Genomic DNA, 27,662 nt, shown 5'->3' with positions numbered 1-27,662 from the left:
TCAATTGTACGTTGGTAGAGTGGTCTTGGTAATCATTCCTACTGGTTATGAAGCAACCCCTTCATCACACGACTCCACAAAACTAGGGTACAAAATCCACATACAAAGTTCTCACGTGTTCCTCTACTGTTTTTCTAGCTTGAAACACAGTTGAGGAACATACTTGGGTGTCACATGTAGGTTTGTTTTTGGTGTTATACCATGTTCAGTGAGATTCCTTATTCCCAACCTCTAAAATTAATCCTCCCTGCAACACCTAACCATAATCTCATGGTGTGGATATGCTTTAAACAAAGTGCTTGTAGGATTGTCAAACACTCATTATCCCGTGTTCTATCTCTCACGCATTACCCCTCTCTATGACAGTGTGGCTGTTTCAAAACACCTATACACACCTTTTCCTTTCGTACAATATGTCATCCAAACTAGCAAGTCTAGCCACTTGAGCCGGGTCATAACAACTGGTTGAAGCTTTTTAGATTTCAGTAAGATTTAAACTAATGGTTTGTCAGATTGTCGAACACCCTCCTACCACAGCTTCCATATGTCAGAAACAATGTTAACTGTACGCGATAGGCCATGTTCGCAGGTTTGAATCTTCGGCGAAATGTTGCTATCAATGTGGATTTTGACCCCCCAACTTCTATCGTCAACTCAAGGCAAGAAACTTTATATTATATTGTCCAAAACTCACAAATTTGGGGCTGTACAGCATAGTCAATCTATGCAGGGATTGCTGTCCTGCCAGTCGTGACAGGAGACATGATTATAGCAACCAAAGACTCTTCCAGCATACAAATGGCAGTGAGTACTGTGTTAAGACAAAGAAACTTCTCCTTTACATATAGACCAAACGTGCCCAAAGCTGTAAGTTCTAAAACTAATTGGATATTCAGACTTCAATCTATTGTGCCAAATTAGAAAATAGCTTGGTGCCAAATTCTGTCAGAACACATTAAGTGCTGAGTTTATCTCAACTTCAACGTCCACCTGAACTAAAAACAGCTACATAACGTCTTTGTCTCTGCTCGGATCAGTAAAGAATAGCAGCACGAAACAAGAGAACTAGAAATATATCACTTCCTGTACATGGGGACGGTCACCGCAAAGGGACAAAAAAAGAAAAAAACAGTATGAACAAATTAAGGAAAAAGCAGAGGAAGGAAGAATTCTTAATATATTCTGTCTGTAACAAGTGCAGACCCCATGCTGTCAGCCATTTACATTTCAGCAGCTAGAAAGCCTTCTCACTATCCCTTTTTGATACGGTGGCTGAGAGCGTTTCCCTCCCTGAATGTGACAGACGCACGACACAACATGGAAGATTAAAAGTCCAGAGAAAAGTTGGAGCAGCACAGAGAAAAAAATAAAATAAAATTCAGGGCATGTAAGGTTTGAAATCAAAAATCAAAGAAAAAAACAAAATATAAAAAGGAAAATTAATGCTTCACCCCTGAATTGTACAGAGATATTTGGCACTTTATTGTACTGAGTCCAGACATGAATCAACTGTGGATGGATGGAAGCAGGAGGAGGATTTGAAGTCACACTGAGGGCGGGGGGGGGGGGGGGGATTCAGACGATGGCGTTGGTGCCTCGGAGGCCGACCCCACGGGCGAACTGCTCCAGCAAGCCGGTGATGGCGCCGGAGGGGCTGGGTGCAGAGGACTTGAGGCCCACGGTGGAGCTGTAGGCCGCCAGGAAGACTTCCCGCACTGCCTCCAGACGGGCTTGGCGCTCTGAGGGGAAAGGACACCTGGAGAGGAGAGGAAAGAGGGCAGGGGAAGGGGAAGGGCGGGGGTGGCAGAAACAAGAGGGAGCAAGATGAAAAGGCAGGGAGAAAAAAAAAAAGGTTAGGGAGGGAAATCCTCCTTTTGATGTGCTATAAAAAAGAAAGAAGCTGGGGTAAGAAGAAGAAGTGAGAAATGAAGAGAGAAGAAGAAAAGAATCGCCCACCCTATTTGGGCCGCAATGTACTCCTGAATTAACCATCACAGAGCTCACACAGTCATGATCACCATCCCTCTGCTTCACTTCCGTTCTCAGTTTCTCTTGTTCCCTCCCAATAAAAGGAGAATTGATCATATTTGGCTTTTCTACTGCAAGTGATGCTGGCGGGACGCATTCGATTTGGCGCTCAGATCAAGCAGAAATTAAAATGTTTCCCCTGCTGGGAACAGACAGTCGGAGGATGAGTCAGTGAGAGAACCTGGTGGAAAATTCATCTCCCTTGATTCTCCTCTTCATCTATCACTGGGTTCAGTGGGGGGACACACAGCAGCAATGCTAATGTTCTGCTGCAACTACATATCAAAACAGACGTGCAGGCGTGCTACCACACAAAGCACACTGTATTGGATGTTTATTTGGCCAATTGAGTGTCTTGTGACATACTGTGTGATGTCAAAATGACATAAAATCAGTCTGTTTTATTCTCATGGACTTTTTAAGAATCCTGTGATATCTATGGCCACATATTGTTTGGACATCTTTGGTACTAGTAAAATAATCTTTCAAAACAAATACTAAACTTATACTTTTCTCAATACTTTACTCAATACTTCTTTTTGTAGTCATTATTTATGGTTTATAAGTGGTATACAAATTTTGTTTAATAAATGGTTAACACATTATACACTGTAGTTGTAAGCAGATATTTGTGCTTATTAGTGTATTTGACACATGTGGAGGCTGCTCTATAAACAAATAATGAATGACAATATAGAAAAAATAATTATAATAATATAAGATGTGTTTTCCTAGGAGAATGTATTACCTTAAAGTACCTTAAGTAACTTTATTTAACAAAACACAACAAACAATCTCAAATGTTAAATGGCATCTAAACACAAGTAGATGTACAAGAAGGCCAACAAGACCACATATTGATGCTAGCTTTGATACACACATTCTGCGGCCGGGAAGCAACGCTCTGTAACCTGGAAGCAATGCTCCATGACCTGGAAGCAATGCTCCGTGACCTGGAAGCAATGTGCTGTGACCTGGAAGCAATGCTCCGTGGCCTGGGAGCAATGCGCTGTGACCTGGAAGTAATGCGCTGTGACCTGGGAGCAATGCGCTGTGACCTGAAGTAATGCATCGTGACCTGAAAGCAACGCAGCGTGACCTGGAAGCAACGCATCGTGACCTGGAAGCAACGCATCGTGACCTGGAAGCAACGCATCGTGACCTGGAAGCAACGCATCGTGACCTGAAAGCTACGCAGCGTGACCTGGAAGCAACGCATCGTGACCTGGAAGCAACGCATCGTGACCTGGAAGCAACGCATCGTGACCTGGAAGCTACGCGCTGTGGTCTGGAAACAACGCGCTGTGACCTGGAAGCAACGCACTTTCACCTGGAAGCTAGGCAACGTGGCCTGGAAGCTACGCGCCTTGTCCTGGAAGCTACGCGCCTTGGCCTGGAAGCAACGTGCCGTGACCTGGAAGCAACATGCTGTGACCTGGAAGCAATGCGCTGCAGTCAGGAAGCAATACAAAATGGCCAGGAAGCTACGTGCTGTGGCGGGAAGCAACGCGCTGTGACGCACGATGCTGTGGTCAGGAAGCAACGCATAGTTGTTTTGTTGTGAAATGAGTGCTTATTACCACCTTTGGACCTTCAGATTACCTACAGAAATAACAAAAGGGGCAAGTTATGTTATTTTTCTTATTTTCTGTTCCTTTATTGAGGAAATAATGTTTTGTGTGCTCCGTGGGCGACTGGTCTATGCGGGGGAGTTGTGAATGTGTTGTGGTTGATGGGGGGGCTAATATCTGCAGGGTGTTTGTAGCCGGATAGCACCGTTGTTGTTATGTTGCATCCTTATGTCAGTTGTTTTCTGACATTAGTGGGAGAAAGGCAAAGCACTGGGGAGTGCCCAAAAACGTGACATACTTGGAATTAGAAATCAGTCCATAGGCTGTTACAGGCAACCAAGAAAGTCATTGAGATCAGACTATTTTTTTAAGTTAGTACCCGTTCACTCATTGGCAATAAAAAACTGTAAATTGCTTCATCGTTCATGTATCCTTGTCATGTGCTAGGAAGACAATGCTACTTTCACTTTCAAGTTATCAAGTCATCAATAAATAACTGTGTTGCTTTCTGTCTTCTCATGATCTTGTGGAAGAAGTAAGTTGAATAAGTCAAAAGATAAACATTGCTCTGGATGTCTCATTTTGTGCATCTTTTATGTAAAGCTAATTTTGCTTTTGACCAAGTTCGAGGGGGGGGGTTGGTGGATGGGGTTGGGGGTGGAGGGGGGTAGGGGTGGGGTAAGTACTAAACTTACATTCGTCCACTGGGTCCTTCGTCCTGAAAGCTGAAGGGAAGGGGGGAATCATAGGCAGCAGCGACAGCAGACGGGTTGGAGGAGGCTGAGGCCGAAGGCGGAAGGAAGTTAGCGTGGTCGTGGATGCTGCCACAACCGGAAACTATCTGCCAGCTCCCGTACTCTGTAGAGAGGGAGGACCCTGACCGAGCGTAGTCTGCTGCTAACCTGAGAGACGGAGATGACAGAGAGACGGACGTAAGATGTGAAACTATTGATGGAGACAAATACTAGAGAACAAACAGGCTGTCAGATACAAAATGAAGACTAAGCATCCAATTATAGCACGTTGCAAGTGTTTCGCGCATACTTTCACCTGTATGTCTCCGACATCCTGATAAATGATGAGGTATAACTCTGCTCTCAAAAAAGTCATACATCTGTGGTTGCTGATTTCTTCATCTAAGCCTCCAAAAATTAAGCTTGCAAGTGATTCCAAACAGATCGCTGATGTCAAAATAAAGTTAATTTATGAATTTTGTTTTTAAGGCACAAATGTGACGCATTCCACCCCAAACACACGCCTGTGTGTTTTTATTGTGTGTCCCTCTCCTCATTACGAATTCATTTAAGGGATCGTGCAACTAATAAGTCACAAGTTAAGACTACTGATTATGTATTCCATCTGATTTACTGACGTCGCGCAATTCACACACTGTCGATTTTGTGGGTAAAATTCTTGCCAAACATGCTGCAGATGGGATTTACACGAGCCACGAGGACAGCTGTAGTGGGAAAAGAAACATGCATTAAATATAAGCTTATATATAAATAAAGCCTGTTTATTTGGAAGAAGAATGAATAAATTAGGGTGTATACTGACAGCTGTGAGACACACTCATGGACATGGTGAGATGACTAAATTTACAATACAGTGACTTTCGCCAAGTGGACGTGGAAGGGCTATTTAATAACCATGCCAACCAATGAACAGCATGTAGTCATTATATGAAGTATATTATGAAATTGTTAAAATAACAAAACTATGTTAAATAAATATTGATACTAGCTCATGCTTAGTCACATACTGTATCTGTACCACCACAGGATGGTGGATGGGATAATAATATAACACATGCATAAGCTGTAATTTTAGGCCTTAGTCTCTGTTATCTGGACAGACTTGAGCTGTTTGTGTGATTAAAAAAAAAGAGAGAGAAAAGCAGCGCTAAAGCACTCTGGTTCCTCTGGTGATCATCCAACATTTACACAACTCAGTTAAGTGTGTGTATAAAAATAAGACTTGGACAGGCTGATGAAGTTGTATCAGCTCTCTCACCTTCTCCCGGGGACAGCCAATGGGCTGCTGCCAGTGCGTGTGACGGCATGTTCTGATTGGTTGGAGGAAGAGGAGCTGGAAGACCTGGCTTCACTGAGCGGGTGGGAGAGGTGTTCCTCCAGAGGGTTTTGTTTATTCCACACGACCATCTGAGGAGAGGAGGTGGGACCTTTTCTCCTGAGGAGGGAGGGAGGGAGAATTCATCAGCATCAAGACAGAGGAGCTCAGAATCAATTAATACCAGTGTGTGATGTAGAGGATGATGAAATAAAAACATATTTGTATTAGATAGACTTTTAATGACTTGAAACATCTTCATAAATTAACAGTTTCTTCTGAAAAGTGACTGAAATTGAAATGTCTGGCATTAGTCTGTGGTGTCATTTTTATTTCATTGATTCAGAATCAATCACATTCTGAGGTGCTAATACACACATGAGCACTGTGCTGGCACTGAGGGGGGGGTGGATGCAGAGGGCTCTGGCAATAAGGTGCCATCTGGCAACACATAATGTTAGAAATTCAAGTTGTTCCCTGCTAGATTTTGTGATATAAATACTGTATTTCTTAGGAGGTAAGTTTTGTCGTTAATCTAGACCCTACTTTCCTATAGTTCTGTGTCTAAGTGACTAATGGGGACAACGGTTTTTGAAATTGGTCCATTATTGAGCGAGAGCGCTGCAGCCGGCAGCCGTGAAACAGGCTGTCATGTAATCCTTAGGGGCAACTGCCAACATCAATGTACGTCCAATAAGTACATGTAAGTGTTTTTGCTACTGAAAGGCTCATATTGTTATTATAAGCTTCTGACAACAGTATGGCAAGAACAATACAGACAAATCTTGTTGAAAAGTCTCACGAGAGTTGAGTTATTTTTTCAAAATCAGCTAAATAATAGGTTAATAGTAGAGATAATGAATTAATGTTAAAAAGTAATCCACTAGGAATATGTGCTTGTATGTTTTCACTGGAACCTTAAACAGTGCACCTTCACCATGTAGTTTTAACACGCTATTTTTTTGGTCTGAATGCCAGCTTACAGGAAGTGTGGTATTTCACAGTGGGACAGTCCTGAACCCTCAAAGACTCAGCCAGAGTGTGCATCTGTCTGTGAATCCATTAGTGTTGATATTGGAAGCAGGCCACTGATTGTGATCGTGATAGCTTTCCGAAGATTAGATTGCCTGAAGGAACACCACCAACACAGTCCCATGTGTTTTTTTAAAGCACCAGAAATACTATAAAAAATATATTTTAAAAAAGAAATAAAAAACAAAGGATTCCCTGAACATTTCAATTCTGTCTATGTACTGACCAGTTGGAGGCCTGGGCATGGCCGGAGAACAGGTCCACGTTATCGTTGGTGAGGCTGGAGGCCGCACCCACCTCCTCAGTGATGAGGGAAAAGTCACTGCTCAGACTGGTCACACTGCCACGATCCTTCGATTCTGAAGCCACACACACACACACACACACACACACACACACACACACACACACACACACACACACACACCTGTTAGTTTGAGTTCCTAACTCAATATTTCACACTGTGCCAGGAGGAAACATAGCAGCCTGTGTACAGCTTTCTAAACCTTTGAGCCCTGTTCGGTTTAGAGGTTGCAATGTGGTCAGCTCTATGTTCCCACAGCCCGATGTTCCCACATTTCTAACTTTAAAAAAAAAAAAATTAGGCCCTATGTTCCCACATCTCTTAATAGAATAACGGATTCTCTGTCTGTTGTCCTGTCTGTCCCCTCTTTTCCTCTCTAAACCCCAGAAGTGCGCCGCTATTTTCCGCTACTTTTTGTACACAGGAGTTAATGGGACCACTCAACATAGACACACTCCCTTTGCAGCAGCCATCTTCCTCCAGATATGCCAGTAAATGTACTTATATTGTAACTTAACTGTAATAATAAAATAATAATAATAATAATAATAATAATAATAATAACTTAAGCTCAAAGTGCTAGTACTTTTCAAATCAAAAATCTGAATGGATTTCAGTTCTATCTCTCCTACAATGGAGTATTATTCTCAACAGTTACCTCACTGCCATTTTAACCCAAAATATAGCTAAAATTAGAACTTCATTATGATGACAATATGTAACTGTTCAATGAAGTAGTCATTTTTTAAAGTCCTGTAGGAGTTAGCTTTAGCTATTATAACCTTCAATTTGAAGAATTATTAGTTACAAGAAAATGTATTCAAGTGAGACTATTTCTCTAGCTCCTATGCACCATTAGTAAGCAGAGTCATAAAGCCAGGAAACCCACTTGGTAATATTAGTTACATGGAAATATCTATCTTACGTTAGCTAACGGTAGCCAACTTTAGCCACCATGACCAAGTAGGAGTGTAGGGAGTTAAACAATCTAATTTTTGAAAAATTCAGTGTACTATGAGTATCGGGATAGTACACTCAAAACAGTCAAAAAGTTGTGTATGGAACTATGGACACTGGTCACCATTTTGGCTATGTAGTAGTTGAGCGACTGAGGACCTTGTAACTACGGTGAACATTGCTGCATCATACAAATATAAATTATAAAAGTATTTTTGCCATTTGTTACTGGGTTAATTTAGCAGTCTGTAATGATTTGGTACTGCCAACGATAACAAGAATGCTAATGCTAACTTACTCACTAGCTAATTGTCATTTCTGGTGAGTGCCCAATGGCTGTGTTTGATTTGAGACACTAACCTGTCGAAATGTGCGCACTACACAAGTAAGTACATAGTAGCACAGTGTACTACAGAAGTGTACTAACAGAAGTGTTTCAAGGGTTTTCTATATCAAAAATAGCAGCAGTGAATCTTTTTGGGACCGCTCTGGCAGTAATGTGTTGAGCATCATGAATAAACACTGGTCTTCCATCATTTCAGCATAAAAAAAGCAAGCCTTAATGTCTGTGAAAGCTATTACCTGTGACATAAAGCAATATAGAGATGCAAATGTAAGCTTCTACTGAAGGTTAAAAGCCTGAAGACATGAAGGTCTGTGATGCAAGATGTTTTGGATTGGAGCAGTGCAATTTTCTAAAGAGATAAAAGCGCTGTGTTATCACCCAGAGTCTCATTGCTTTTTCTGTGCCCCCAAACACTGTCTGTGCTCACAGCGTTCAGGAGCTTTGTTATTCCACATTGCATCAGACCAGAGGCATTTGGCAGGAGCTCCCACTGCTGCCACAAGTACATCACCAAAACTGACTTTTAATGATGATCCTCACCAGCTGGAGTGAGACACAAATACATTCCTCCTCAAGTCTGACACTTCTGTTGTTTTAGTACATGTATAGAGCTCAGAAAAATATGGGAGATACACTTTTTTTCCCACCACATGACCATATATGTGTATCCTTCAGGATCCTAAATAATTCTTTGAAAGGTCCAAACACTTTTTCTTCTTGCAGGCGATTTTTTTTGTGCATAAAATTGTTATGTTATGAACTGAGAGTCAGTTGACACAGCTGTGAATTTTCGGGATTATCTGACACTGTGTGAATGGGTGAATATTTTCCCCTGTGTGCAGTATGTGGTGCTAGAGATGACATTTTGGAAACTGTGGATACATTTGATGAACAAACTGTCATTTACTAAGTGTCATTTCTGCCTTTTGCCCAAATACAATACTACATAAGTGAAATATTAATACAGTAATACATTTAGAGGAGGCCACCTGACATGGATAGGGATTTTCATGAATGTCGGACGTTGTATGGAGGTGTTGAATGTCCCTTCCTGTGTCCACGATGTCAATGGAGAACACTTCCTGAGTATACATCATGTAGCAGTATATCATGTGTAGAACACACCATGGAAATCAGATTCGTCTATTTGACTCTTAAACATGAGAAATTTGGGGCAGATTGGACAATGTGAATTGTCTAATTCCATGAAATATAAAAGCTTCACAATTAGCATCACAAAAGGTATTTAAATTTTACCTAATAAATGTAAAGTTTCTCACCTTAACTCTCTAGAAGGAGTTCATTAAAGTACAACACCAAATCAACACCAAAAAAAAAAAAAAAAATTCCCATCCTTTTTTTTTTTTTTTTTTTTTTTTTTTTTTTAAATTGCATAGTAAATTAAAAATGGCTGACTTCCTCTTGGAATTAAGGTTTGGGTCCAGGAAGCCATTTTTTTTAAGTCTGAAGACGTTACATCTGCCTATCAAATTTCATACATCTATGTCAAATTTAAAGGTGGGGGCTTTGACTTTGAAATTTTCTAGAAGGCACCCTCCAAGCCATTTTACCACACACAAGCCTGAAAACATATCAGATATCAAGTTACACCCACTTTAAACTTTTGTGAGTTTTCGAGCACCCTTAACACCTCAAAAATACCAAAATTAATTAGGGGGCGCTATAGAGCTGATTTGACACACCCAAGCCAAACTAGTATTATATATGAAGTATTTTGATTTTCACCAGTTCTGTCGTGCATGCCAATCCCCAAACCCCTTAAAAAAGAGAATGGCATACGAGAAAAATAATAATAGTATCTTGAAAAACATTAGGAAAGTGTCAGGAGCAATAGGTTCTTTTGTGCACTTTTGTGATGAAATAATAGTCCTTAGTGTGTTAAATGTCAGAGCTGTCTCGTCGGCCTGTGAGAAATACAAGAGAATCACTGACTTACTTAACTGGCAGAGGTCCTCCACAGTGAAATCACTGTCTTTGAAGTGGGAGTTCTTCCTTCTGCAGAAAAAAAAAGAGAGATGATGAAATAACATCAGGGATCAAAGTAGAGAAAGAATACGGGATAGATTCATACAGTGGGAATTTGCGTATGGAAGTAGGTTATTCACTGTATGAGTTATATATTTACTGTATGAGTAAAATCCTTCGGCAATAGAGAGCAACTGTAGCTTTAAAGTAGTTGTGTCAGAAAGAAAGAAAGAACTTAAAATAAGAACACACCTCTGTTTCCTAACAGCAGAGAACTTCTCTGAGACAATGTGCTTCAAAAAATTGAAGCAAAAAAAGAAAATCTGAGGAAGAAGAAACATTTTTGATCAGAGGAGAACAAAGAAATCAAACATATTAGGCGGGCCATAGAGCACCCCTGTAGCCTACAGGACACCATGGAACTCCAACATAAGCCTTATTTCATGCTGCACTGTCCTTATAATTAAGTCATAAAATGCCCCACAAAAAAGTTATACACACGGACACACACACACACACACTATGTATATTTAACTGCACTTTAGTTTCAGTTCTGCTAAAACTCCCCCTCCTTGTGAACCACAAGAAATCTTGCCTCAAAACTGAAATGGGGCCAAACTTGCAGCACAAAAGAAGGATTTGATATCGAAAAACAGAAAAAATAATACTTTTTTTTAGCACAGGAAGTTTGTTTGTATGCACCCTCCAATTCAAATAAAACAAAGGAGAATACATATTTTCTTTATACCAGCTCTCTCTCTCTCTCTCTTGCTCTAATTGTAGGTAACTGATAGCAAAACCTAAACCTGATATTGATGCTAATGATCCAAAAATTTGCATCACACACTTTTTTTTCCTGTTGATTTATAAGTTCTAACACAGAAAGAAAATAAATGCATTAATAAAAAAACTGAAGAGGAAAGCATGACACTATGGCTTTTATTGGTGGTTTATTATATTTTAAGATTCTACATTCAGCTTCATATTATCATGTACAGAAAAAACACTTGTTAGATAAACGTACCTCCTCCCCTTTGGAGAGTCGATCTGGCAGCATGTGACTGGAAAAAGATACAGAAACAATGATGTTACTTATGAAGTGTTGCATGTTAAAGATTGGCAGATAGTCTGTGGTCATTTTCCAGTGTTCAAAGAGGCATGGGTCACATGTCATTTCCCTCCATTGTGTTGAGGTGGCAGTTGAGATTTCAGAGACAGATATGTTTAAACAGCAGCACATGTAACCGAAAACATCTGCACTGAAAAATAGCACAGCAGCTAAGTGAGAAGATAGTTGTTTTCTGGGTTTTCCATCATTAGGGTGAACTGCTCCTTTAACTCACTCACTCATTTAAAGCATAAATTAAAACCCTCACTGGGAATCATTATGCTTTTTTATTTTTTCCCTTAAAACACATCAAGACTCCTTCAAAAGTTAATTATTCAAAGAGGAGTGCACCAGCAAGAACTAATGTAGTCTCATGGGAGTGATGCTTTAACACTGATCACATGTGTTTAGAGTGCAGCTGATGGTGTTTATAATTGATTACTCCACAATCAACCTGGAGTCTTAATATGACAGCTACAGCACCACTGACCACTCCCTCTATCTCTCTGGCTTCATCCAGCTCCTTCTTCCCTCATCTCTGTCACTTTTCTTCAGCTTGGCCAGTGTCCCATGGGCTTGGGCAGGCCTGCTGATATATAATTACACAGACTAGCTGGCAGTGAAGGGGCACCATCTCTCCAATTTGAGCTCATCGGAGGCAGTCTCGTAAAAAAAAGGAAAAAACCTTTTTTTTACGAGACTGCCTCCGATGAGCTCAAATTGGAGAGATGGTGCTGGTAATTATGAAAAGGAGAACCCCAAGAGAGAGAGTGACAGTGAAATGTGGAGAGTAGGAGAATAAAATATGTGGTCAAGAGTAGGGCTGATCGATACTGGAATTTTGGGACCGATGCTGATACCGATATTAGGGAGTAAAAAAATTCTGTTATCGATATATATTGGCTGATAATACCTCCATTACATATCTTTGTCACAAGCGTTTGAAAACCATATAAAATATGAGTTTATGTATATATCCTGGCACAGATTTATAGTATAATATATTCACCAATACTGATATATCTGTCATATGGTCAATATCAGTCGATGATATCAGCTGACTGATATATCGGTCGGGCTCTAGTCAAGAGCAGATCTGTAGTCATTGTCTCACGATGTCCCCTGCCTCTCTCGTCACTTTTCAATTATGTGCTTTAGACAAACACAACCAGACAGTTTGGAGAAGCTGCAAATGCACCTGTAAAGTATTCATGTGGGCTAATGTGGCCCAGAGTCACAGCTCTCGCCACAAAGTCATAAAATGATGATGCTGATGATGATGTAAGTGATTTACCCGAAGAGGAACCAGTCGTAAGCGATGGTCAGATACAGGATCTCGGCCGGCTCCAGGCTGGCGTGCACTGCTCCATCCTGTGAAAGATACATGAGAGGAACGAGTCAAACTTCTCAAAACTTCGTCAGCGAGAGGTCACGCAGCTCTGGAGAACCGCACAGTATTTTTTTATTCCGTTTGAAAAACACTTCATATGTGTAGTTTTCAGTCATGAGAAGTTTCCAGTTGGATTACATATTTATAACATACGGGTTCTATTTTTAAAATCAAGGCAGAGAATACAGACGAGGCTCATTAGAACGCTGTGTTTGAAATGGTAAATGAGTCTTATGAGTAGAGGAATGAATGAGGAGAGATTCTACAGATGGAATCAGCAGGATAACCAAAGTCAATAATGAATGTTGGAGGGGCCAAATGAGCTGGGGGTGGAGGGTGACTGAGTGGAGAGAACATAAAGAGATAGTAAAGGAAATAATATAAGCAGAAGGAGAGGAGAACATAAGAGCTCTCTCCTTCTTCCTTTCTTTCTTTCTCTACCCAACCATTGCTCATGGAGGAATGTTGGGTCTAGACCTGCTCTATAATATAAATAAAGATTGAACACATTGAATTGTACTTACTGCCCACAGGGAGAGCCTGAGGAGGGACACGAACAGAGGCGTCCGGTCCCAGCCTGATATGCAGTGCACCAGGAGGCCACTCTCATCTGAAAATAAGAGGCAGAGACACATTTAAACACAGACAGCAACACTTTCAAGTGACACCATGAAATATCAGAAGTGGATTCAGAATGATAGCAAGAGAAAAGCATGTATGGTGAGGCAGACAGAACACAAAAAGTCAATCTTATGATATAGTACTGAATTATGAAACTGCTCAAAACTACAGAAGCATATTGCATTCACTTGGAAAAAAAATGTTTTTAAAGCTCTCTTTTCTAAGTAATTGTTTCTGTTTTTCTGAAGTAATGACATCATTTTCCTGTTTTTCCTCAGTAATGTTTTACTCAAAACAACATATTCAGAGCAGCAGCTATGATAAAATATGTTTGTCCAGGTCTGGTGATAATTCAAGAATGTTATTACATTACATCACTTTATCTTTTAACTGAATTTACTAACTTGATTTTACTGACTTTTTATGGCTATTGTGTTTTATATTTATGATGTATTATATATCAGCACCTGAATACTTTACTTCTTTCTTCTCATATATCTAGATGGCTGGAATGACAATAAAAATCATTGAATCATTGGATTCTTACATTTCTGAACTTGATCTCAGCATGTTATCTTCTTCTAACTTCTGTTGTTCATATTAAATTCTGTCATAATTCATTCTGTAATCAGTGCATTGCTTTAAACTGAATATTTTAGACTTTTAGATTTTTCATAATGTGATATTCATTTGGAAATATTGAAAAAATATCCATATGAATATTGTGATATTGATGTCAACCATGTTGCTCAACTTGTACAAGCCAAAGTCAATGCTCAGAAAAAAACATTACTATGTAGTCCTTAAAAGATAACAAACAACATGAACTCACATCACTTTGTTTTACTATTTATTATATTGGTTATGTTTTATGTAATTATGCAGTATACTGTGGCCTGTATAACTATTCAGACATACATCTGTAAAGTGGACTAATTACAAACTGACACAGCTGCTGCTGATTTTAGACATCAGGTGAGAAATGTTGTGCTTTTATGTATGCAAATGCCTTTTACTGTCTTTCTAACATGATGTTATTATGTTATGTGATTATTAATCATGTAATTATTTACCAGTGCAGCCAGGGCACTCTTTTAAATAAACAAAGAACTGACCAGATTCAATAAAAGGTCAAATAAGACTTAATCAAATATTCACATTGATTTATGCACCTGATAGATAGAGAACTGAGTGTATGTCTAGTATGTTTAGTATGTATATTATATATTATTAGTTTAGATTTGAGCTACTTTTGTATTCTGTATTATTTTTAATATTATGTATTTTCCCTCCTCTGTGCAGCTTGGAAGTAGTTGAAGTTGTGCCAGAAACCTCTACTCTGCTTCTAGAGAGTTAAGTGACTAGTTGTTTATTGTGCAGTATGTAAATTCTCCTTGGGTATCAGTGTAGCCGTTGTTCTGGGCTACATCGTTACTCAAACAGTAAGGTGCCAAAAATGCTCCACACAAGTACACAGAGACACCCAGCTGGTGCAAACATGCCGCTTCTGTGAATACACTCCACATGCACTCTTCCACACAGCTGGAGGTGATGAATCTTACTCCTCAAGAAGAAGTGGACACAGGCTATTTAAAGCTAATCAGACCGTTGCTGTGACCATAGCAGCAAACAAACATGTCTGCTGTACTTCCAGCACAGAAAAAAGGAAACAGAAGATATGATGTTCCACCTTTCTATCATTCGCAGAGGGAGGATAGAGAAGTGTAGAATAAAGAGGTGACAAAGCTCAGCTAAAGCCTTATCCAGCTGCTCAGCATGATTGTGTTGAGTGGAAGAGAAACCAAACAGGTCAGCTTCCTCTTGTTGCTTCCTGACTCTAGCTACAATATGCATAACGCTAAGACATTTCAGGTGACGCATTCCAGAAGTCAACAACTGCTGAAATCAATCTTACGCAGCTTGAAGCATTTGTTTACTTGCATGGAGCATGTTTGGAGCCTTAAACAGCCCAGTTCTGAGAAACAAACATCTGTATAGCAATCTAGAGCCTGACCCATATAATGGTAAGCCGATATTGACCTGTCACAGATATATCAGTATCGGCAATGTCTGATATATACCAATATACTTTAAGTTATATAGACAGCATTTAATGTATATTTCATCATTTTTCTTAATTCAAGTTATTTAGTTATAGTTACTTATAGTGATTCAATTTCCTGTGTAGTTTAATGTTTCAGTGCACTGATGTCATTTTATACAATAGTTGATTGACAAACTGTAAAATGGCATGCCTTCATTACATATCTTTGTCACAAGTGTTTGTATATATATTCTTTATATATAAAATTATCAGCTGACATGTCGATATCGAAATTCTTTTACTCCTTAATATTGATATCAGCATCAGCCCTACAATTCCAGTACCAGCCCAGCACTATAACAGTCTGTTCTATTATTCTTTGTGGAACTTCTGAATGCATTTAGAGCTGAAACCATGAGTAATCATATTAGTATTAGTGGATACATAGAACATTCATTATGACCTCATCTCTACTTATATCATCATACATAGAAACACTTAGATGATCTGACTACTGATAAGACTCTGCATCCTAATAGTTTGTCCTCTCATTTTGTCTTCATAATTAATTGATTCATTCATTGATTATTGAAAAGAATAAGTGCCTTCTCTTGTGATGTTTCTAATTTTAGCCCACAACCTAAGATAGAACCCCTTTGAGACCACCTACCATCACTGTTGATGATGTGGAGCAGCAGCTTCAGGTAGTTTTGGGTCTGCTCCACCAGGTCCCATGACTGAAAAAAAACACACACACACACACACACACACCTTTAATCCATACTGTACATGTGGTTCTAGCTCTTTATTTAACCAAACTAAATATTCAAAGCCAAGCCTCTGTCTTTTGTGGTTGATTTGGAAAACTTTAGGATCTCTCTTAAAATAAAAAGGATTTTGGACAATATGTGGTTGCACAGTGTGAGTCAGTAAGGATACAGAGGTTTAACCACGCTGTGACTATTACTGTACAAGTGCAGTTCAAGTGGTTATGAATCATGACCAAAGCACTTTGCGGGTTGGACAACAGATGGCACTGACACACCACAAATATTACAGAGCAAAACTGAGTCACTGTGGAGGAGGACGCAGAAAAGAAGTGAAAAAAAAGAGAGGAGAGGAGAGGTTACCTGGTACTGACTCCAGTCAATGTTCAAGTTCTGGGTAAAGCACACAGGGATTGTCAAAGGAGCGTCCACATAGTCCTGTGAGAGGAGACAAAGAGGAGTCGCGTCAATTCAACACAACCAAGTTACTGTGTGTGTGTGTGTGTGTGTGTGTGTGAGAGCTGACTCTGAACTGTGACTCTACCTGATTCCAGTTGAACACCAGTCCTTCAGCTGTGTAGTCTCTGTCTTTGTAGTCCTTAAAAAACTCACACCCTAAACAAAGAAAAGAAGACACACACACACACACACACACACACACACACACACACACACACACACACACACACACACACACACACACACACACACACACACACAGTGAGCCTCCTAGTCTACCTTGTTATAGTTTTTAACTGAAGCCAACACATAATGTCCCCGAGTTCAAAATGTAAGTACAAATATGTTACAACTTTTTAACTTAGAGGTCCAGCTACAGGCAAATAAAACTAAAATAAAGACAAAATAAAACAAAATTTAAACTACAATATAAAAATAAAAATAAAATAAAACCATTTAAATGCAATAGTGATGAAATAGTGATGGATACATAACTTTCTTATAAGTGGTAATCAGCCATTTCTTTTTATCCTTCTGTTATATCTGTAGTACCAAGCATGTTTTTTACTAATAGACTTCCCAGATATTACTTCCCCTCTTTTGGTTAGTGAATAATGGATCATTTGGAGTTTTTTTTTTTTTTTTTACAGCACTTACTACACAAACAAACACAAAGATTTGAGTGGGCCTCACATTTCACTCCAACAGGCCATTTGTCTCTTTATTCCTGTCTAGGAATGTAAGTATTTTTTAGCTTTCTATGACTCATGTATTTGCTATTGTGTGACCACTACAAGAACATCATTGCACAATCCAACACTACAGTCTGCCTGATACTAGAATATTAGAGTGTTTTTAAGAACCTGATAATGATTTTTTGGCCAATAGTCATTTTTTCTATAAATGAAAAAACATAAACAACTCATCATAGTATAAGTTAAATTTCTGTCCTAAAATTGTTGTTGGATAGTGGTGGAATCTATAATGTGAATTCTTGGATATTAAATTATATAAAAATAATAATTTTCTGTAGTGGTCCCAGTCATATTTGTTGTTAAAGTGCATTGAAGTAGCATCACATGACTTAAGGCAATAAAAAGGTCATTAATGCAAATGCAATTATACAGTCTATGGACTATACTCCAACACTGGGCTGGTTGACTAATGGTGTAACTTCAACACTCAGTCAGTCAGACAGTCAGTGACAGACATTCAGGGTTAATAGGGCTGTTGCATGGTTGGTCCAGCCAAAAAAATAACTTGTCTGTGCTCTCTGATGGACAAATGATGTAACCGTGACACCGTTTCTTAATTACCTCAAACTGATCTAGAGCATTTCTGTGCTGCAGTGTCTTGTTACTCATGTATCAACAGATACACCAATACTAATACACAGTGTATCTGCAGTAAGCTAATATCAGCCAGTATAGCTCTAGTGGAGTGACTGGGGAACGTTAACAGCAGTAGTTTACCTGGGTAAGGCACAGAGAGCAAGGTGAAGTCTGCATAGCGTTGGGCCTTATCTGCTTTCTCAGAGGAAGTCACACTGTGGAGATACAGAGAGATGCAATACAAGATCAAATATCCCTATTTTAATACACAACACAGAGTAAAATGGCTTATCACAGATAAATCAGTGTAGTATACTGTATGTATGTGAAACAGCCATCTACAGTACACTGCACAGCTAACCTAACATTATTCTATGATCGTTCTCTGCTATCTACAGTTAAATACACCCAAAAACAGAAAGTATATCAGCTGTTCTACATAAAGTTAGGCCTGTCACAATCACTACTTTAGTTGGACGATATATTGTCTCAGAAATAATCACGATAAACAATATTTGGATATTTTATACCACTGATATAATGATAATATAACAGCATAATAATACAAGGGGGGGGTGGGGGGTGAGATTAGAGAGTGGGTGCTACAAACATAGACTGCCATTATGGGCCAGGACAGAGTTATTTACCTTTAATTCCATATAAGCATGTATCATATGATCAGTCCATACATAGACATGATATTGATAATTATTGTACGATAAGTTGATAATGTAATTATTATGACAGGCCTACATACACTATACATTACCAGTCTCTAATAACAGCTGTAGATGAACCAGTTAAAAACATAATATAGAGAAGAAAAAACTAAAGGATGACCATGATCACCACAGCCCTGTACACAGACCTCAATTCAAATAAATAAATAAATAAATAAACTAACACATAATCATATAAAACCACACTCCTAACTCAATAAATGGAAGCATTTGCTAAATCAGAAGCAGAGTCAAATGTTTTCCATAAGGTTTCTTCTCTACAGAGTTTAGTGGAAACAGTGACCTACATAACAGTCAGTGTGTGTATGAACTAGACTGAGCTGTTCCTTACTTTAGGCCAAACTTAACCTTCTTGTTCTCCACCATCAGGTCACAGATGTAGCGAACCGAGAGGTAACGTAGCAGCTTAATGTCGTGGCCTCGGACCTTGTCGAAGAGCTGGGAGTCTCCGTTCCTGCAGATGAGAGAGAGAGAAACAATTACGGACTGAGTATTAACTTTCAGTCATGATATCGCTTTTAAATAAAAAGGAGAAGTAATGAGTAATATGTAACTTTTTAACACTCTTAATGTGGTATTTTATTGTTGTCGCAGCTAATCAGTGTCACATACTGATTTAGCCTACAGACAAAGCACTAATCTAGTTAAATGGATTTAAAATTACCTGACTGCGCTATCATCCTCTGGAACCTCTTCTGACTCTGTCCACGTGTCATCACTGCCCCCTGGAAAAGAAGAACACAATATGAACAATATGAACCACAAGAGACATGCCTCCACAAACTGACCATCAACAGCTGTTACAACCAGCAGCCACAAGCTGACAGACATTTACATTCTAAAAGTTAAGATATACATTTGTTTTGAGTTCACTTTAAACATTGCTAACTAAACCAATTAACCTCAGACATACATCAAAAACTATTAAACTATTAAATGTGTTTACATGACCAGAGGGAATCTTTTTTAAATAGAAAAAGAAGAGAAAATATTTGAAGTAAACTTTGTCAAATATAAAATCACCCATTATCCACTAGACTGTAATGTGGGATCAGTTTCACAGGTACGGTACTAGGTCTTTTTGTGGCTGATATATCTTAAGAAGGGTCATTTTGATTGAAACATTGTTAAATCAATGCAGAGGTGATAAATGTGAATTTTGGGGAACTGAGCTCGCTTCACCACAGAAGAAACAATGCCAGTGGTGTGTGTGTTTCCTTCTACTTCTTATTCAATTTTTAAGAAATTAAAATGTACGACTGTGAAGTCAAGCTGCACAACCAATTTCTCACCTTAGCAACAGTGACTAATTTGCAGCCAGGGATATTGATATCATGTATTTTATGTAGCAGCTTATATAGAAATACTTCTCTTGGTAATGTGTAGGACGGATGCACAAGCTCTTCTTCAGGAGTTTAAATGCATTTACTGTACTTGCTTTGGACACATGAATATAATATAAAAGCTCTGTGCCTCAATGGCTTTACAAGAATCTCCACCTCACTTCATTTGTTAATAGCTCAATAAACTCATTTTAGATCGCATGAAAAGTATTTTCGCAATGAGGAACTCCAGAGAGGTTTTATGCTTGATGCAGGCTAATTACTGCATGAGTGACAGGAACAGGAACCGTCTCTGCAACCTGAGAACAAAGAGCTGGACTCTGGTTGGAAAGTGATTAAAGATGTAGAGCAACAAGAATTCAACTCAGCAGGTAGATAATTAATGGATGCTTCCTTTTCTAAACTGAAATTATTTGACCTGAGATTTCACTGTTTACTTTTAAAGCACGTCATAGTTTAGCTCATAACTATATATCACTTTTAATATAGCCTTTTATTAATGCTGGCACATTGTTTTATGTCTAATATGACTTATCTGATTTATTGTTTTTAATCTCATATTATTGTTTATTTTATTCAATTTTTTTTTGGAATATTCTTTCCATCATCCATCATATCATTTAATCTTTGCCTCACTGCAGTCCAGAAATGTTTTTAAGTTATTATGATGACGCATAGAGGCACTAAAAGCTTTATAATACAATATAATACACTCTTCCTGTTTTTCACTTCAGCTCATTTACTGCAAGGTCGACATAGTTGAAAGTAAACCCAACATCTTCAAACCTTTACAGCAGCAACAGGTTGTACTTTATTTCACTACAATATCAACATTTCATTAACGTACTTAAGATACAATAACAAAAGGGACAAGTGGGAGTTTTGTAGCTTCACTAATGTACTACTAGACCTGTCACAATAAAAATGTAATTATCCACATCATGCCTATATATGGACTTATCATATGATACATGGCCTTGATCATTTTTTGACCTCAGTATTTCCACACTTCACATTAGCAGCTAAGAGGCTATTCATGTCACATTGGCTAAGCTAGTAGTGACATTCCTCACTGTGTACGTCCTGAGTGGAGACTGCAGAAGAATTAGTGTAGCACCCACTCTCCAATCCCACCCCCCTCCCCCTTGCATTATTATGCTATTATATTATCATTATATCAGTGACACTAAATTATCTCCAAATGACAAAAATAGGGATGTACCGATTGCGAAACTCTGGGCCGATCCCGATACTTTTAAAATAAGACTTTGGCCGATAGCCGATATATACCAATACCAATGTTATTATGTTTTGTTGTCATTTATTCCAAAGGGAAACAAAGAAATCATTGTAAAAAAAAAAAGAATTGTTTTAAAGTAATTGTGCCCATCATTACACTAACTTATAATAAGCACAAATTGATGAAACGATCTTTAATAACTTTCACAAGAAATTTCTTTTCTTTTTTTCTTTAAAAAAAAAAAAAAAGTTTTAAAATCACTTGACCCTGCTTTACAATTACCTAGAATTTCCTGTAGTTCCATAGCTACTGTTGCTACTACTGTCCGAGTCTGACTGTCTGACCACAAATAGAGATGTTCCGATACCATTTTTTCCCTCCCGAGTACCGATACCAGGGTGTTAAAAAAAAAAAAATCATACTACGCCTGCATGACTGTGATATGATTATCATTGTGGTAAGGCCTGGCTCAGGTTAAACCCTTTGTAAAACATGAATGAATACAGCCGATAACGATGCCAGCATTTTCGGCAGTATCGGAGGCATTTCCGATACTGGTATCGGAACAACTCTAACCACAAAAAACCCAAACTTTGGCCACTAGCATTGGTGAATTGTATCTTATTTACCAACAGGTCGATACCGATATTTTTGCCAATATATCGGTGCATCCATAAACAATATTATCGTTCATCGCGATTATTTCTGAGGGCAAAATATTGTCCAACAAAAGTAAATATTGTGACAGGTCTGTGTACTAAAATATAATATAATATTATATAACATTGATTTTAACAACATTTCTTGGTGAATAAATCCAACCACCAGTCATTCAGAGTCCCAGTAGGAAAAGCTGACAGCTGTGTGACAAGGGCTGCTATTCTCGAGTCACAGAGCACACATGGAACGACTACAACTTCCCTCTTTGGGCTAAATTTATTTTTCTGTTTGTGTGTGTGTGTGTGTTGTACCTGAGAAGATATAGTTGTAGCCCGTACGTCCATACAGCTCCCCCCAGCCTGCCAGAGTGGACGACCGACAAATATGCTGCAAATGAGGAACAAACAATAGCAAGCTCTTTTATTACCAGTGGACTGCTTCCCCAAATCATATCTATGTCACCTGCAAAGCCACAATACAGGAAATGGGTAGTAATAACCACAGAAAATCTGAAAACTTCATTCTGAGAGGCAGAATGGCTCGGAGGTATTTCTTATTTTAGCTCCATAAGCAGCACTGTGTGGTCCCTGTTACACAGTGTTCTAGTACAGACTGTCATGATTTGACTTTAATGCTTTAACTCTTTGGTTGTGCTGTTATTCTGTAAAAGTACACTGAGAGCCACTAAACCAGAGCCAAATTCCTTCTATGTGGTAAAACATACTCTGCAAATACAGATGACTCCCATTTCTTTGTATATAGTTTCATTGTTAGATCTCCACTAGCCCGTTTTTTACTTTCACGTTATTTTAATTTCACATTCTCTGCAGCAATTGTGGTTTAAATATCAACTGGGATCAAGGGTGTTGGAGAACAAAGAAAAAGAAGTAAAAAACTAAGAACCTTTAAGATTCTTTAAGAAACTGTGATCGCTCTTTTGCTGATGATGCATGATCATTTGTTATATCAACTGTTTTTACTTACTACTTACAGATGTGATAGCATTAGTTGATTTCTATTGATTTCACATTTCTGGTGCCCCGTGTGAAGCACATTGTAACACGAGCTTAGAAAAATGCTCTATGAAATTTTTTTTGCTCTATGAAAGGTCCTCTCTAGAGCCAGTAGGGCTGGACAATTAATCCAAAATAATCAAAACCGACATTTAGAAACTCTAATGGACTTAATCTTGCTCATGTCAATTAATGGTGGTGTTCACTGTTGCCATGACAGCAAAGGTTGCATATCTTTAAGGAGTTTGAAAACTTGTCTCCAGTGATCATTTGAACCCAAACCATGATCTTTACATAGTTCTAATCAAGTAAACTAGACATTAACCACAGCGCCACACCTTAAAACATCATTATTTTCACTCTGTTCATCAAGGGTGGAGATAATTGTTCATTAATCGTAATCGAAGTTAAAAGTTCAATTAATCGCGATAATCGTGATTTTTTTGCCATAATCGCCCAGCCTTAAGAGCCAGTGTTTGGTTTGTCCGTTCTGGGTTACTATAGAAACACAGCGGGCTCAGTGGAAGAGGGCTAACTGCTATGTAGATATAAAGAAACAACAATTCTTTTTTTCAGATAACTTAACAATAATTACAACATATTTATATATTTTCCATTTCTGCCACTAGATGTCACTATATTCTGGACACTACACCTTTAATGTCTTAAAACGTGTTTCAAGAAAAAGTTTATAATGGTGTAGCAGTACCTTGCCATTGTAGAGGATGACGGGACACACAAACCTCCCTCTGCAGCGAGCCAGCTTACTCCGGTTCACCAAGTCCTGTAGTTTACTGATCTGTACTGTGCTCTCAAACCTACACACACACACACACACACACACACACACACACACACACACACACACACACACACACACACACACAAACACACAAACACACAAACACACACAAACACACACACCTTGTTATCCAGCAGTCAGTGTACTTGTTTTTATCTTTTGAAATGTAGGCCATGGATACACATCAGGGCTTAACAACCATTGATTATTTCATTACTATTATCGATATGTGTTAACTGCCTGGCTGTGAGCTCATAAACACAATCACTTGAGTGATTATCTCAAAAGGTTAAATAACAAGTTGCAGAGAACACTGCCTCTTCAAGAGCTATAGCAACCAAGAGTAAAGTGACAACACTTTACTCTGTTTTGTGACTCTATGATAATGACTGACAGACAACAATCACCATCAGATGAGCCTGCTTTTTACAGACAGAAATTACATAAGATCTATAGAATCCATAAAACTCCATGAAATCATTCCTAAAATATATAAAAATATGTAAAGAATGAAATATAAGTGCATATCACTTCCTGTGTGCATATTGCATATTGATCAGTTGGAAGTGTTTCAAATATGAAGTGCACTTGGGATAAAAGACTTATAAATATTCCTTGTTGCCAAATGAACTTTGTAGCGCCTCCCATAGCTCAAAAGCTCAAATTGGCTCCCAGTTTATCGGAGTCCATGGTCTTCAAATTCACTGTTTTGTCTCACATCAGGATTTATTTTGGGGCTTTTTTGCCTTTATTTGAGAGTGGGTGGCATAGAGGCTAAAAGGAAACAGGGAGAGAGAAGGGAATGACTTGCAGCAAAAGTCCCTTGCCTTTATGCAGCATGTGTGGTAACCACTCAGCTTACCGAGGCACTCTAAACTTATTTAACTAAACATAATACTGGGTGAAAAAGTCTGCACATTCGACAAGCTGACAGTTTGGTATTTTTGTTTGATAAATGGTGTTGAATTCTTGTTTGTTATTAAAAAATCATTGGCGTGACTAACTCCTCCAGCTACTACACACTATGTGTGAACACCAACGATCTTGTTTTGGAAAACTCCTTCGCAAATATGTCTGCTACTGCTATGAATAATTGAAATGTTATTTCCCTGCTTACTCGTTCGCAGTGTGGGCAACAGCAGGACAGACTGTGAAGTGAAAACATAACGCTGGAAGAAACATTTCTCAGTGCACATGTACCAGGCGACGGAGCCTTTTTTAATATTGTATATGAAACCTTTGTTATGAATGTCGGTTGTGCTGCAGCAGCTGAAGAACATCTATTTCCAACATTACAGTGGAAAATACTGTAATTGCATTATTCAGCAGTAAGAGCTGACTGTTGTCGAAGCTACGATGTAACTTCACATGACGGAGCAGTCACTTCACCCCTTTGCTTTCTGGATGTGATCAAGTGGGGGGTGGGTTCAGGGCTGGAGCCTAACCTTTGCTCCCTGCACCACAGTTAGGTGTGCATGATTTGAGCAGTGACACAAACAAACAAGAAGGTAATTTGTAACCGAGTGGTCTGGACTTTGTATCGGAAATGATGGACAGGCTGCAGTAGAGCGTAGTGAGTATTGAGCAGTGAGAGTGGTACCTGTCTCTCTCCACATCCGTGCATTCATACTCCAGGAACACTATCTGTCGGGGATAATGGCCGCACACTTCTCCGTTGGCGTTATGGATAATACTGTACTTGTAATCTCTTGCGAATAATTCCAGGCAACGCTTCTCTATCTCCTCCATCTAAAAAGAAATCAAAACATTTGTGTTAGTGATTTGCAAGAAACAATTTTTGATCCAACTGAGCATTAGGGCTGGGTGATATGGGCAGAATCAAACATCACAATATTTTTTGACCAAATACCTTGATATCAATATTTTGACAATATTGTAGGGATGACTATTGGTGCTTTCACAAAGAATTTACACAATGAGATTTTTGATAAATAATCATCTGTAATGTGGATATACTGACTAAGTAGATAAAGGCAGATAGATATAATATTGATTTATGCCCAGCCCTACTGAGCATTCTAAAAATATTTATGGTGAGACTATAGGCCTCTAGAATCAAATCAATCAATTTAATGTTGTTGTTGTTTGTTATGGTTGGACACTTACACAGTGAAAATTTGGTTGTCTTAAACCAAATTCTACCCTGTGTTGTGTTGACTGAACCATCTCAAATACCTAGACATTTTTTTGGAAGTTCAATCAAAATCTGTTTTATTTTTCTAACTTGTCATCTGATGATCAGTTTAATGTATGTTATTGTAAATGTATTAGATGCACTCTTCCATCATTACCAGTAAAGTGGATTGATGGCTTTTTCCCGTTCAAGCTCGAGGAGTGACAGGAACTGAAGATATTACTGTTACTGTGCAGTGTGTGAGGATTAACACCATTCAACTTATCATGTGTAGCATTCAGGAGCACAGTCTGCAGACAGTTGGCACTGTAAGCAGCCAGCAATAGAATCCAGATTCACAAATATTTAGCTATCTCACCATGAATGATTTTTATTTTCTTTTTTTAATCATTTATTTTCTACACCACTGATTACTTAGTAATAGGATACATGCACACTAACAATATCCCTTGATCATTATTATCACTACTATAATGGAATTAAATACACAAAGCAGGACAGTTCTCCAACCAAACTTCATTCACTTCAGATGTGACTGAAGGCTGTGTGGACAACATCAACATGCACCGAAATAAACTGGTGGTGTGAAGTGGAAACCAGAGTCTATAAATAAAAACACTGCAAGTTTAGAGAAGTTAAGTTGTGCTTGGTGGATCAGGCATATGCCGAAATGAGAAGTGCTTCCTAAAGGTTACTAAAATGTCATAAATAACCACCTATAAATGTATGTGTCTTTGCTGGTGTACTGTGTCATTTTAAATTAGACTCAGTTCAATGCATCTTTCACACAAGATATAATGACAGGTAGTCAAATAGCAGCGTTAAAGTACATTAAATAAAGTCTCCAGAAAGCTTACCCGAGGAGTCACTTCTTTTGCTCGGTATTGCGCCTTGGAGAACACGTCTATCAAATCTGCTATTTCCTCGCTCTTTCTGACCGACAGCCCGGAGGCCTTGAAGCCGGCGGCCACGGAGGGGGACGCGGCCATCATAGCGCCTCGACCCGCGGTGGTGGCCTCTAACCGGACCCGACCTCCTTCAAACACCGCAGAGCCTTGTCCTATGGAACGGGAAGACCGACCAGGCCATCCCTTCCCAGCCAGCTTCTTCCTGACTGCCCGCTTGAGGGGGCCGGAGCCGGGGACCCTTCTTGAATTCAGGGCACCGGCGAGCGGCTCCACTCTCCGAACGCAAGCCGTTAGCCAGCCCGCACAGCCCGCACAGCCAGTCTCTCACACCGCGGCGGCTGCGACCACCGGAGATAGCACAACTAGCTAAAAAGCTAGTTCAGCTTTCCAGGCGTACGAGTTTCGCTTACAGTACGTAAAAAAAATACACGTATACTTTCTTAAAAACAAATTCAGAACACCGAAGTCCTCTCACACATCACCGCTGGGTTGTTTGTATTTCTGACATAAGGTGAAGAGGTAGCAGACACCCCGCACTAGCTAACTGAATTCCGGTCAGCTGGACTCAGGAAATATCCAGGATCCTTCCCGGGCCTGCACACGTTTCCTCAATGTCACGTCTTCATGTCTTCTTAGTGACCACGACCATGACGATAAACGGATTAAAGTTATACAGCAGTCAATCCTGTGGCTGCAGGATCTCAATGCTGCATATGTTGTTGTGGGTGAAAGCCCTAGCAGCAGCGGGAGCGGTGTTGCAATCTGTGTACTCCAGACTGAAGGTACA

General features: G+C 39.1%; 1 protein-coding gene across 3 annotated transcripts; it reads right to left on the bottom strand.

The window, feature by feature from the left end:
- On the bottom strand, positions 1–27,662 carry mtmr14 (myotubularin related protein 14). 3 transcript variants are annotated; one of them, XM_053316799.1, is made up of 19 exons: positions 26,825–27,662; positions 25,413–25,561; positions 23,720–23,828; positions 22,309–22,384; positions 19,419–19,479; positions 19,086–19,208; positions 18,156–18,229; positions 16,769–16,839; positions 16,588–16,662; positions 16,128–16,194; positions 13,317–13,402; positions 12,697–12,773; positions 11,319–11,355; positions 10,547–10,617; positions 10,266–10,324; positions 6,928–7,060; positions 5,613–5,789; positions 4,295–4,501; positions 1–1,756 (listed from the first exon to the last, which is right to left on the bottom strand). In XM_053316799.1, the coding sequence occupies exons 1-19, from the start codon at positions 26,957–26,959 to the stop codon at positions 1,576–1,578; spliced, it is 1,968 nt and encodes a 655-aa protein (XP_053172774.1). In that variant the 5' UTR covers positions 26,960–27,662; the 3' UTR covers positions 1–1,575. The 3 variants fall into 3 exon arrangements, with proteins under 3 accessions (XP_053172774.1, XP_053172775.1, XP_053172776.1); XM_053316800.1 differs by having other exon boundaries at positions 10,266–10,321; XM_053316801.1 differs by lacking the exon at positions 4,295–4,501.

Source organism: Scomber japonicus, chromosome 3 (assembly GCF_027409825.1).
Source record: "Scomber japonicus isolate fScoJap1 chromosome 3, fScoJap1.pri, whole genome shotgun sequence".
Lineage (NCBI taxonomy): Eukaryota > Metazoa > Chordata > Actinopteri > Scombriformes > Scombridae > Scomber > Scomber japonicus.
Note: the sequence above shows the minus strand (reverse complement) of the source record. Positions and strands in the feature narration are given on the sequence as shown.

Bases quoted from the DNA above. Each gene is read 5' to 3' on its own strand.
- mtmr14 (XM_053316799.1), bottom strand. From the start codon at position 26,959: ATGATGGCCGCGTCCCCCTCCGTGGCCGCCGGCTTCAAGGCCTCCGGG. The intron at 10,325-10,546 runs GTGTGTTCTTAT...TTTTTTCTGCAG, and splicing joins TCTGCTGTTAGGAAACAGAG to AAGGAAGAACTCCCACTTCA. The intron at 5,790-6,927 runs GTCAGTACATAG...CTCCCTCCTCAG, and splicing joins CATGCCCAGGCCTCCAACTG to GAGAAAAGGTCCCACCTCCT.